Source organism: Bubalus bubalis, chromosome 22, assembly GCF_019923935.1.
Source record: "Bubalus bubalis isolate 160015118507 breed Murrah chromosome 22, NDDB_SH_1, whole genome shotgun sequence".
In the NCBI taxonomy this organism is placed as follows: Eukaryota; Metazoa; Chordata; class Mammalia; order Artiodactyla; family Bovidae; genus Bubalus; species Bubalus bubalis.
This window is the reverse complement of record NC_059178.1, coordinates 11946814-11960042: the sequence shown is the minus strand read 5'-3', so window position 1 is coordinate 11960042 and position 13229 is coordinate 11946814. Positions and strand designations below refer to the sequence as shown.

General features: G+C 49.7%; 1 protein-coding gene across 4 annotated transcripts in view; it reads left to right on the top strand.

Annotated features, from left to right (window-relative positions):
* The window catches only part of MAPK4 (mitogen-activated protein kinase 4), a 168030-nt gene that overhangs the window by 101743 nt on the left and 53058 nt on the right, over positions 1-13229 (top strand). For 2 of the 4 annotated variants that reach the window (XM_025273700.3, XM_025273699.3), the window contains exon 2: positions 5228-6670. In XM_025273700.3, coding sequence (XP_025129485.2) covers positions 6125-6670 — 546 coding nt within the window. In that variant the 5' untranslated portion in view covers positions 5228-6124. The remainder of the gene's footprint in view (positions 1-5227; positions 6671-13229) is intronic. The other 2 variants (XM_025273703.3, XM_025273704.3) reach the window with 2 other exon arrangements.

Here is a 13229-nt window from a genome sequence, read left to right as displayed (position 1 = left end):
TTTGGCTTTGTGTTTCATTTGGTTTTCTTTCACCCAATCTCATTGTAATGTTTTACTTCTCCATTTTTCTTTTTACCAAGTGGGCTGATTACCTGTGATCTCCAAACTGGAGCTGAACACATGCTGAAAAGGGGCTGCTTTGTGCTTTAAGACCCACAAGGTGTGCCTCCCCCAAACTTGTCCTTCACTAATCCTGGGACGTCACACTGGGTCTAGATAGTTCTTGGTGGGAATCACTTAGCTGGGCTCAGCTAATATGTTTCAGGGACGAGAAGTGTGGACTTTGGCGGCAGGCAGACTCATGTTTACGCCCCCAGATTCGCCTCTGGCTGCTTGTGTGGCTTTGGGAAAGTTGTTTCCCTCGGGGGCTTCGTGGGAGAATGATATCAATCCCAAGGGGCTCTTGTGAGACCCAACCAACTAATGTCAGACCCTTGGCCCAGCGTGAACCCTCCCTGTGTGTAGGTACCCCGTCTTCATCATGTTGTCTTCGCCACTCCCCCAGAAAGCCTCCGTGAAAATGCATGTGGGTTTGGGAGTGAGGCCCATCAACAGCACCATAGAATCATCAAAGGGTTGGTAGGTAGTTTGTTGGAAAGCTGGGTCCTGAGGGCATGCAACCTATAGGTGAGCTGAACTAAGCCTGATGGAGTCTGGAGCCCAGGGAACCTCCTAGGGAGGGCAGGCTTGGGGCCTAGGGCAGCTCCGAGGGGCAATGAGGTAGAGTAGGAAAGGCCTGGTTATGGCATACTTCAGTGCCTCCTTGGGAACAAGCTAGATGTTCCTACATGATCCAGAGTAGGGGTCAGCAACTTACCCCCTGGCCAAACCCAGCCCCCCACCTATTTTTGTAAATAAAGTGTTCCTGAAATGCAGCCATGCCATTCATTGAGGTATTGTCTGTGGCTGCTCTTGTGATACAAAGACAGGGTTGAGTAGTTGTACCAGAGATGGTGCTATAAAGCCTAAGGTATTTATTCTTGACTCTTTATAGAAAAAAAAAATTGTCAGTCTCTGCTAGGGCACTTCATTCACATAGACTACAGCAATGAGGATCACCAAGCTTTGAGTCAGGCAGACTCGACTGTGATGTGAATGACAGCACCTGGAACTGTGCAGTGGATAGCCTGTTCAATGGTAAACATCAGCCCCGCTGGGGGAGGCTTTCCTGTAAGATTTTAGATGCTCAGGAGGGGGAAGAAAGCAGTGTCTGGGAAATGTCAGCACTTCGCTGGGGGCCATAGTTCCTGCTGAAAGCTGCCAATGTGAGGTTGGGGAGGATCAGAGGAGGTGAATCTAAATTTAGACTTTCCAAAGCCACTTTGTAAACCAGAGCCCCAGGAGTCCTCGAAAGGGGCAGTTGGCACACACCAGCTCGTCTCTGGTTTGCCTCTACATGTTAAAAGCTGAATGCATGAGAGGATAATTAATTGGCCTCAAATAAGAAATTGGTGGAAAGTTGGTGAGAAATCGGTGGAGAGGAGAAGCTCCTCTGGACGGAGTCCGGGGGTAGAGATTTCCATTTGTATGTTTTATTACAACGTTCCCCATGGAATCATGGGAGCCTTGCTGCCCTTGGAAGAATTACATGCATTCTTCTCCCTGAGTGTCATTTGAGCACAACTGGACCATGACCTTTCCGCCTCTCAAGGTTAATGCCAGCTCCCTAGTTCCGAATCACACCTGTGATTCAGAGCAGCTCTGAGCCACCACCTCCAAATGGGGAACAGCTGTGATTTGCTCTAGAAGCTTCATCACATCAAGAGCTGCCATCCACCCTCTGCCCAGGAGGGCACATCCAGGTGTGGGGTCTGGGACTCCCCAGGCCCGATGGGCCCACACCAGAAAAGAACCACTAATCTGAGACTTCGTAGGTAATCAGTGTTTCATAATCAGTCCACCTGTGGGGAAAGGCAAAGGGTTTATGGTAGAAATTATAGGGGAATGATATGGGAAAACTTAGAAAATAGGAGGTTTGAGAAGGGATGAATCACAGTAAACTCAAATGGGAACAGAGAAATGGTCAGACGAGGGCTGCCTGGTTTGTGTTGAAATGCTAAGAGAGGCAGCATCTAAGTTCAGAAATATTGGTTTGTCTGAGCAGCTGAGGCTTGTGTGAAGAGCCCTGTTGCAATGAACACGTTGCATTGGGGCAGCCACGGAAGGGAGGGCAGGCTGGCTGTCTCGGGAAGTTGGCCATTGCGGTTTTGTAGATGTAACAAATGGACCGAAAGTAACTCCAATCCATTATGTTCTAAGTGCTGCTTTGTGTCCTGGACTTGGAGCTTAAAGTCAAGTTGAGAGATGGACATGTATAAAAAGTTAAATAATAGCCCAGATTAGTATATGGCAAATGTCAAATAAAGTATATACACACGGATGTACAGGAGTTCAGGAAAGATTGGAATGTCACTGAAGACACTTCAGGGGGGAAGTGAGACTTCATCTGGATTCAGAATGATGGACAGGGTTTCAACAAGTGGGCAGGAAGCAGAACATTTCGGGAACAGGGAAGATGCAAGCAAAGAAGCGAGGCAGGAGTTAAAAGAGTGTGTTTAGAGTCCATGAGAACAGTGCAGTAGCTGGAATAGAGCCTTCCCAAGGTGAAGAGGTACCTGCCAATAGTTTGTTGAGCAGACCACTCACACACAAACACACACACACACGACAGCCCCTCTGCCTGTGAGAGGAAGAAGAAAGAGTTTTAAAAATAAATAAAGTCCCTCTTAATTATCCACAGATTATCTGCACTGCAGCTGATCTGGAACAAATCCTGCCTGCAGCTTGCTGGTGATGTCATCTCCCTGTTTAGGTGCTCTTTCCCGTCTCTGTTTACCACCCAGTGGGAGCCGGAAAGGGAAGAAGCCTTTAGCATCTCCCCTCATAAAGCAAAATATACAATTGCCTCTGTTTGCTGTGCCCTTGGGAACCAGGCCAAGTATATGGGTGGAAAGTGAAAGGAGTTCCAGTTTAGTTTCTGTTCCCTGACTTGGGCAGCAGGAATTGGAGGAGGGATGGAATGGGGCCCCAGGTGGTTCTTTTGTTCCCCCGAATTAGGTGACCAAGTGGACTTCACTGCACAGGCCACAGATTGACTCAGTGGGTGGTCTTAGCACTGTCTCTAACTGGCTTGGAATCTTCAAAGTGAATGGTGTTTATCAATTCCTCAAGTGTTTATTGATCCTGTCTGTGCTAGAAGCACTAAGCTGGTGTTCTTTGAGCCCCAGTGCCCTTATCTCCAAAGTGGGAACTCGGACTAGAATTGCAGTCTCTCAGTGGAGATGCTGGCATTATTCATTGATGGAGATGCTCATCAGGATGGTTAGCAAATCCAACTCTGCCCATTAAAGGCCTGTAGTGACTTCTTGTCAGAGTAGCCAAAGAAGGCAGGACCACCCTCAGTTAAGGACCACTGGACTTGTTTGCTACAATTGCTTCCCAATCTGAAATTCTGATTATTTTGTGGCTGGGCCCAATAAAAACATGTACAGTAGAATTACTGAAGGTTGATGAAACATCAGAATAGCAGGTACATCTTATGCAAGTAAAGGGAATTTTTAAGAGTAGCAGCAACAGATAATATCTGTTGAGCAATTATTATGTTTCAGATTCTTGGCAAATTCCTTTCATTAGAAGTCTTTAGAGAGCATTTTGGAGAAGGCAATGGCACCCCACTCCAGTACTCTTGCCTGGAAAATCCCATGGATGGAGGAGCCTGGTAGGCTGCAGTCCATGGGGTCTAAGAGTCGGACACAACTGAGCGACTTCACTTTCACTTTTCACTTTCCTGCATTGGAGAAGGAAATGGCAACCCACTCCAGTATTCTTGCCTGGAGAATCGCAGGGACGGGGGAGCCTGGTGGGCTGCCATCTATGGGATCGCACAGAGTCGGACACAACTGAAGCGACTTAGCAGCAGCAGCAGCAGCAGCAGAGAGCATTTGATTGTTTACCATTTCAGATCATTTGTGTCCTCTAATTTGTCCCCTTAATTTTAGAGCATTGAGTTGACAATTGTCTTGCTTCATTTACCATCTGCAAAGTTCAGATGTGTACGTAGCCCTATAGGGGACCCTACAGTATGAAGAGAATGAAGCAGCAGCCCTGGCTAGATTCACTCTTCTGCACAGGATACAGCATTTGTTCTCTGTATATATGTGGATTTAACAAACTTAGGAAACCTGTGACTCCCTAAGAAGCTATAATATTGTCTTTTCTTCAGAGATCTGAATTGCTCTTTTTGACATTTTTTTCCCTCCCCAATGAAGTCCTTTGCCTGCAATTTGAGTCAGGAACCACCAGGGGGCAATCAGGATATGATCTGACTCATTGCTTTCAAGAGCTGCTGCTGTTGGCTGCTGCTAAGTTGCTTCAGTGGTGTCCGACTCTGTGTGACCCCATACAGCAGCCCACTAGGCTCCCCTGTCCCTGGGATTCTCCAGGCAAGAACACTGGAATGGGTTGCCATTTCCTTCTCCATTGCATGAAAGTGAAAAGTGAAAGTGAAGTCGCTCAGTCGTGTCCGACTCTTTGCGACCCCATAGAGCGAGGTCCCCATTATCAGAAAGAATACAGTTCATCATGCCAATGCTACTGTCCTGCTAAGAAGCCTATGTCCTGTTTTGCTGTGCAGAAAGTTCCTTTTCTAGGGTGGCAACAACATTTCCTTATAGTTTGTATGTATGCATTCTTGTGCTATTACATGGAAAGAAAGAGATACAAATAATTAAATCTGTGTTTAGCAAATTCTTTCAAAATATTCAAAGACATTTGCAAAAGAAGGAAGAAAAGGGGTCCAAGTAGAAAAACAAATGTATTGATCCCTTATTTTCCGTCTGCAATGAGTTTCTTTTTACTGTTACCCTTCTCCGCTAGTGCTGCTGTGTGTGTTTGGAGGGCATAATGAATGATTTTTGCAAAAGTCAGAGCTGATCACTGCCACCCACAGCTTGTGCATGTTAACCTTCGGGGAGAAGGCATTTACATTAAAGGCACACTAGCTGATGATCTTATCAAATCAATCCATCTTCTCTCTCTTCCAGGGGAGCGTTGCATACAGCAGGCTGGGTGGCTTGGGCAGTGCAAAGCCTGGAATCCCCTGAGCAAGCAATGTTTCAGCTGGCTGGACAGATCAAATAACACTTGGGCTGGTTAACAAAAGGCACCCAAGTGGGAAGGTGTTGGAAGCTGAAGTGTGGAAATTTACCCAACATTGTCTCTTTGACAGGGAAGGAGACTCGGTCTGAAAGATGCTGCATTCCTGCCAGCCTCTCTGGGTCCAGCAGAACACAATCTCCTTCACGGTGATGTGGATGAGGGGGTGACAGAGGACACTGCCTGCCTCTGAAGTCTCCGGAGGATCCAGGCCAGGCAGGTGAGACCCAGGTCTGGGACTTCAGGTGCAGTTTGGTGTAGAGTTCATGAAAGGTGCTTGAATTTCTCCAGCTTCCTTCACCAACATTCAACAGACTGGTTTGGGTTTCAGAATCTGAGAGGAGCTGGTAGAAAGGAAAGCTGGCAGAGGTACAGAGAAGTCCCTACAAGCCTCTCGAATCTACTGTTGGGATCCCTTCATACTGCTTGGGACTGGGAGGGCAGCTCCCAGGCTGCCAGAGGCTGCCATACCACTAGACTTTGGACCATCAAAAGGAAAGGAACATAGCTCAGCAACGGCTGCACATTTGAGCCAGAAGGAACCTCTTATAACAAAGAATTTAAACGGGAGAGTTTCTGCATCTTTACTTTGTGGTCCATCATGAGAGAAAACTTTCCATTCACATAGATAATGGGACTGGGTTTTCTTTCCAAAATACTGTATTTGAAAGAATCATGAGCCATTCTAAGCTTCCAGGGAGGCTCAGGGCACATAGGAGTTGGTGGACGGCCTTCCCAGGGCAAGGCTAAGGGGACAGCCTGAGCCTCCAACTTCTGCAGCTCAGCGGGTATGGACAGATGCCACTCTTGTCTCCAGAGAGCCGGTGGCAGTGACATCACCAGGAGAAAAGGCATCCTTCAGCCTTGGGACTTGACAGAATGAGGAGGGCTGGGGAAGTCAGGAGCTGGGACTCAGTCTTTCCCGACTGCCCCTCTGTCCCACGGGCAGCGCCTGACCACTGAGCCAACCATGGCCGAGAAGGGTGGCTGCCTCGCCAGCGTCTACGGCTATGACCTGGGCGGGCGCTTCGTTGACTTCCAGCCCCTAGGTTTCGGCGTCAATGGGCTGGTGCTGTCCGCCGTGGACAGCAGGGCCCGCCGGAAGGTGGCAGTGAAGAAGATCACCCTGAGTGATGCCCGAAGCAGGAAGCACGCGCTCCGGGAGATCAAGATTATCCAGCGCCTGGACCACGACAACATCGTGAAGGTGTACGAGGTGCTGGGGCCCCAGGGCACCGACCTGCAGGGTGAGCTGTTCAAGTTCAGCGTGGCCTACATCGTCCAGGAGTACATGGAGACCGACCTGGCACGCCTGCTGGAGCAGGGCACGCTGACCGAGGAGCACGCCAAGCTGTTCATGTACCAGCTGCTCCGGGGGCTTAAGTACATCCACTCTGCCAATGTGCTGCACCGGGACCTGAAGCCCGCCAACATCTTCATCAGCACCGAGGACCTCGTGCTCAAGATTGGGGATTTTGGGTTGGCGAGGATCGTTGATCAGCACTATTCACACAAGGTATGTCTGGCTGGAATGGCTGGGACGAGCGGTCCTTGGAATCCTCAAGAACGCTCGGTGTTCGAGAGGGTATTCCTAGCTCCAGTGGAATCAGAGCACTGGGCTCAGTATTTAGGGGGAAGCTGGAGGGTGCGAGAAAGAGGGGAGGTCCAGTTCTTAGTCTTGCCTCTGCCACGTGGCCATGACCAATGATTCATGGCTCTACAGAAGGCGGTTGGATTAGATGATCCAGCTCTAAACTCTGTGGCTTTATAATTGTGCAGCTGGGGAGCTCCCCCAGTGGGCTAGTGGTTAGGATTCCGGGCTTTTACTGCCGCAGCCTGGGTTCAATCCCTGGTGGGGGAACTAGGATCCTGTAAGCCGTGTAGCACAGCCAAAAAAAAAAATGTGCTGCTGGTGAATTTGCCTCTAGCACCGTTTTATCCCCGCCATCTGCCTAACCTCCTCCCCTCCCTACCCTCTATTCAGGACTCCCCGGGAGGCCTCCCAGGATTTGAGTCTTACTCTCTGGCTCATCTTGCCTCCTCCTTCCATCAGAGTTGCCCCACTCTGTGTTCCATTCTCTCTGTGGACAGAGGCACAAACGGTGAATCTGATAAACTCATTCTCAGCGTACCTTATCCAGCTAGGGGCTCAGCTCTCCCAGGTCCCGTGATGCCCTGGGCCCGCAGTGTGATGTTGAAGCCACAGGGTCCCGTTGGTACTGAGACCCCACATGGTGGTCAGCTAAACACACCAGCAGCTGCAGAGATCAGAGCTGCCCCGGCCACACTGACACTCGTTCTCAAGGCCCCTGACTTCTTCTTACCTTATCCACTGGGCCCTTCAGGAGCTAGGAGTTCTCTGAAGTTCTGTTCTCCTTACCCCAGTTCCTCTGACTTTAGGGGAGCCTCTGAGCATCTCAGGCAGGCACCCCTCAACAGAGCTGTGGGGTGGCTGTGACTTCTGGCCTCCTGCCAAAACTTGTGGATCATGAATTTTTACTACTGGATTAGCCAAAAAGTTCGTCCCGATTTGCAAAAACACCTGAATGAAGTTTCTGGCCAACCCAAGAGAATAAGTGCATTCCTCAGGAGGTGGGTGCATCATAACCTGTTACCAGCCACAGGGCTGGGGCGGGCAATGAGTGGGGAGGGCATCTCTGACCTTGAATGTGTTCCGGCCTTCTCTCTAGGCCCCGTTCCTCTGCTCTCCCTTGCCACCCTATCTGCCTCCAGCCAGGTCACAGACACTGAGAAAAGGTGCTGACCTGCCTGGCGCAGCGGCAGTGGGGTGGGGGTGGGGGACTGGGGGGCAGAGCTCCCTGTCCCACCTTCCCTGGCTGGAACCTGGGATCCAGCTCAGATTTCAGACCTCGAATCAGCCCAGCTGGCTCTCGTTGCCTGGTGCCGCCTGAACCACGAGCTTGCCCTCTGTCCCCACTCCTGCAGCCAGGCCATCTGTCAAACCTGACAGCCGAGTCTGTAGGAAGGAATGTCCACGGTAAAAAAAAAAAAAAAATCCCATGTCCTTCTGTCTTCCTAATTCCCTGTGCTGGTTCTCTTTTTTTCAAAGGAGCAGTGATTCCAAACAATTGAACCGAAGGTTTTAACCCAAATCTGCCCTTATTTGGTAAAAGGACCAGAGAATCCGTGACACTGTTATTTCTGGGATGCACAAAACCACTTTCTGAATTGGAATAAACCAGGATGTTTGGAAATAATAAAAGGAGCTTTTCTTCGATGCAAGTGAAGTGCTATTATGGGAACAGGCACAGAACAGCACGTGGTGGGGGCTTTCAGGAAAATGAGGGCAGGGGGTTGTTGGGGCAAGCAGTGTCTGTGGCAGTGATTCCTAAGGAGGTGTGAGGAGGTGATGCTGTGATGGAGACTGAGACCCGGGCTCCCCTCTGGGGATGCTGCCTGGGACACAGTCACCCCCGGGAGCCTCTATTTCCCCATCTTTGATAAGGGTGATCGTATGTGCCTTGCCTGCCCCCCTAGCTTGTGGTTATGAATCAAAATGGAACATAAAAGCAAAGCCCCTTAGAAAGTAGTAAGGAACCCCCCCCCACCCCCACTCCACTCTGCCCTGTTCAGAGTGCTGGCTGAGTACACGAGGCCTGGGAGCTATGCTGGGAACTACGGAGGAGCCTCAGGTTCACTGATCACCAACGCTGGCCATGCGCCTGTCCCTCAGGGGTGGGAAGCCACCGTCTCTCTGGTCGGGACTTTCATTTTCCTGATGCAGAGGAATTTAGATGCTCTGACTTACTCTTCCGTGGGCTCTTTTCAATAAAATTAACTGTGGGAGGTTTAAAAGAAAAAAAAAAATCATGGAGCCAGTGACAGGCCCAGTAGGAGCTGACATCAGCCCTGGGTTTGGCAGGCGTCCCCACCCCCGTTGGCCTCCTCCCTCGTATGCTCTCTGCTTTTAGCTTCCTCCCTACTCTTCCCCAAGTGATGACGAAAGCTTTATATTCGGTGCCTTTATCTGATTGCATTTAAATCAGTTCTCATTTAATTCTCATAATGCCGTGAGGCACTTTGGGCAAATGGTCCATTTTAAGATGGAGAGAACTGGCTTTCTCAAGATTACTTGGCTGACTGCAGCAGAAGGGACACAAGAATTTGGCCTTCTAGCATCTTGATGAATGGTCTTTCCATGCACCATTTCCTCCATGGAGGCTGTCTGGGTCTTTGCTTCCTTTGAATTCCCTGCCGCCCATAACCTGGATCTTCTAGCACCCACCATTGACTGATTTATGGTATTTCTGCCACTGTCTTCTGTGTTCTCTTAGGCTAAGAGCTCCGTGGTTCTTGACGGCTGTATCACGTTCATATCAGTTTCTTCCAGGGAGTCTAATCCTGTACCCGAGACATGGCCCAGGTGATTGTGATGACTGTCGTGGACAAACGGAAGAATTGCCATGGGCCAGCACGTTGCAGATGTCAAGCTAGCTGGGGTCATTGATTCCATGTGCTTAGAAGGTTTGACTCTCAGAGAGAGAGCATGGCATTCTTCCAGCCAACGGAAGTCAGAAGTAGGCACCTGGTCTCCCCGGTGTGTTTGGAGGACAATTGCTTTCATGTGAGCGGCTCTAAACTTGACCCCTCTGAAAGCTTCAAGGATCCTACGCTTGCCCTGAAGAAGCTCATGCGCATTTGGGCTGCACCCAGTGCCTTTGTGTGGGTTACAGCCCAGGGTCAGGGACAGGCTTTGTGATCCAATGGCGGGGTAGGGGGTGGGAGAGGAGCTGGACATGGAAGCAGCAGCTGGTCCTCCTTGTCCTCATTGTAACTTTGTCCTGAGTGGACAGCAAGTCTCCTTCCTGTCCACATCCCTCCTCGTCTAGCACAGGGCCTGGCCCAGGGAAGGTGTCTATTGTGTTTGCCTCATGGAGGAAAAGGCCTTCTCTTCTCTAATGGGTATCTGACAGCTTTGGAGCATCAAGTTACAGTCAGCAAACATTATGGGCATGTGACCCCTCCCACACCACCCCAAGGATCTTTGATTTTGCAAGGCAGAGGGCAACTAGAGGCCCTGGTTGACCCACACTGACGGTAGAATGTGGCAGTGGGTAGCAATAGGGGTACTCTGGTGGCTCTCATTCATCAGACATGGCATGGGGGACCCCTGGTTTCTCTGTGTCATTCACCATGTGACCTCAATTCCTTTACCTTGTGTAGGTCATTCCCAGAATAAGAGATCTATAAGGAGACCTCCCAATCACCTGGTCCATTTTTCCATCTCACAAATGGAAATACTGAGGTCTAGGAAAGAGATCTGTTTAAGACCACACAAGTATTGGCTGAGCCTAGAGTACCATGTCCACTGTTTTTTTCTGAGCTCCTTCTCAACTGTCTGATCTGTCAAATGGGGCCATCATTCCCCTTCTGCTTATTTCATAGGATCCTTGTCAGCATCAGTGAAAGCAGGGATGTCAAAGGCTTTCCTGATGCGCGAAAGGCTAAATCACTAACAACCGCTTGCCCAGTAGATGCTATGGTAACACCAGGCAGACACCCGATGTCAGTTTCCCCTCCACCGACATATGGACCCACAGACAGGGGGGCCTGGCGTGCTGCAGTCCACGGGGTGGCAAAGAGTCAGACATGACTGAGCCACTGAACAACCTGACGTGATGGCCGAAGGGCAAGCCAGGAGGCCCCACCTCCTGAGGGCGGCTGCCGGCCTGTGTTCTTGTCATGAACCCTTTTCTGCCCGCCTCCTCGGCAGGCCTGCTAATTAGTTCCTTGTGTGTGTCAAGAGGAGGCAGCTGGAAGAGCATGTTTCCCTTTGAATTTATCCTATTGAGGGAGTAGATGAGCTCAAAAGAGGGAAAAAATGTAGTTTAAGACTTCACTAAGTTCTGTGTAAATTCTGAGAAATGTCAGGAGCCCCCAGGAGAGGGTGCTGAAGGCTGAACAGGGCGCTGACAGCCTGATTAGCTGTGTGAACATGTTCCTCCAGGCAGGGGCCTGGGAGAGGGAACCATCTTTTGTCCTTGCCGAGGGCTGCCAGCAGACCTGCCTTTCCTGGGAGCGGTAAGCAGAGAAAACTGCAAAGGAAAGAAAGCAAGAGGAAGAGGCCCATAGCATGTATCTTGGTGGATCATTCAAGCAAGTCCAAGTTTTCTGCCAGGCTGGCCTGCCTTTGGGTCCTGACCCCTTCCTATTGGGTTGGCCAGAAGGTTCTTAAGATCCAGACAGTTCCATAGGATGTTATGGAAAAACTTGGGCTTTCTGGCCAACCCAATACTTCAGAATCGTCCATCTTCTTACCTTATAATTCATGATCGGAATGCTCTCACACTCTGCCTCTGCATCTCATGAAGATTTCCTTAGAAATCAACTAGTACCATCATCCTCAAAGCGTGGCTCTGGACCAGCAGCATCAGCCTTACCTGGGCACTTGTTAGAGATGCAGGTTCTTGGTTCCCATCTCAGACCTACTGAATCAGAAACTCAGCGTGGGGGCCCAGCAAGCTGAGGTTCAACATGCCTCCAGGTGATTCTCATGCGGGTGAACTGTTAAGCATCACTGATCTGAAGATGTGGAGTAGCTTGTCTGTGAGCAAGCTACTTTTATTTTGTGAGCGTTCCTTTTAGTTTTTTCTTGAATACTTGCTATTTATTTGGTTACGTCGAGTCTCGGTTGGGGCGCGGGATCGTTGTTGCGTCATGTGGGGTCTTTTGTTGTGCTGCACCAACTCTCTAGTTGAGCTCATGAGCTCAGTAGTTGTGATGTGAGAGCTTAGTTGCTCCAAGGCACGTATGATCTTATTTCCCCAACCAGGGATCGAACCCATGTCCCCTCCATTGCAAGGTGGATTTTTAACCACTGGACCACCAAGGAAGTCCCCAGAAAGTGGACACTCCTCGTGTATCTGCTGATGCGTGCAGTTGAGGTTCTCAAACTTGAGCTTAATGAAGAAGGCTAAGAATACCTCCCTGGTAACACAGGTGTGTTTGAAGTAGGTACCTTAATCAAAAGGGGTACTTAATGGTGGTGATATCAGGCACTGTAATGGGGAATTATGAAGATGGTTTTAGGCGGGATGACTTTTAAGGCTTTAGTCACATCACTTGGAAACCGCCTGGTCCACCATTCCTTGAGCTTGGTGGAAAACTGCACAAACACAGTCCATCAGGAGTGCTGGTTCTGTTTAGGTTTGACTTTAACAAGAGTTAGGTGATTCTGGGGCTTCCCAGGTGGCTCAGTGGTAAAGAATCTGCCTGCCAAGCAGGAGACATGGGTTTGATCCTTGGGTCGGGAAGATCCCCTAGAGAAGGAAGTGGTATGACACTCCAGTATTCTTTCCTGGAAAATCCCATGGACAGAGGAGCCTGTCTGGCTACAGTCCATAGGGTCGCAAAGAGTCAGACAGACTTGCAAAAAAACAACAAGGTGATACGAGAAATGATTTTAGAAAATATGCTTTTTATCCTGGTGTAAACTACCTCACTAGATGTTATTTAAAGACAAGACATTGCTTTCACAGTTCAGCGAGACTGATTGAGGGCTCAGCAAATTACTGCAGTTTGTTAAGACTTGTGGTTCAAGGTCCCAAAGGAGGCAAAGAGGTACATGATGGAAAATGTATCAGGCAGCTTCCAAAGGCTGTGCACAGAGCTTTGATTAGCTGTGTTTTTGCTGGTGAGATTGTGTTGATCCACCACACCTCCTCCTCCTCTGGGCCACTCTGCCTGCCTTTGACGGCTTCTTGTCTGTCTAGGCCAAGATAACCCTCCCCTGCCTGCCTAGGCAGACACACGGATTCCTTTGAACCTGAACCTAGGAGGAGAAATGTCCATTTCTGTGGCTGAAATAGAGTCTTTGTCGCTGATCAAGAGACTGTCTGTTTGTTCTGTGTGCCTTTATTTTGCATGGCCTCCACCTTGAAGATGCAGATATGTAGGCGCAGGAAGGGAGGAGGGGCTTGCCTGGCATCCCAGAAAAGGACCGGGGTGCACAGTGCAGGCACTGGGAGGGGCCCAGCCACTCCTGAGGTCCAAGGTTTCATGAGAAAGTGGACTCATTGAAGGACAACTTGCTGGGGGCCCAGCTAGAAGTTCTT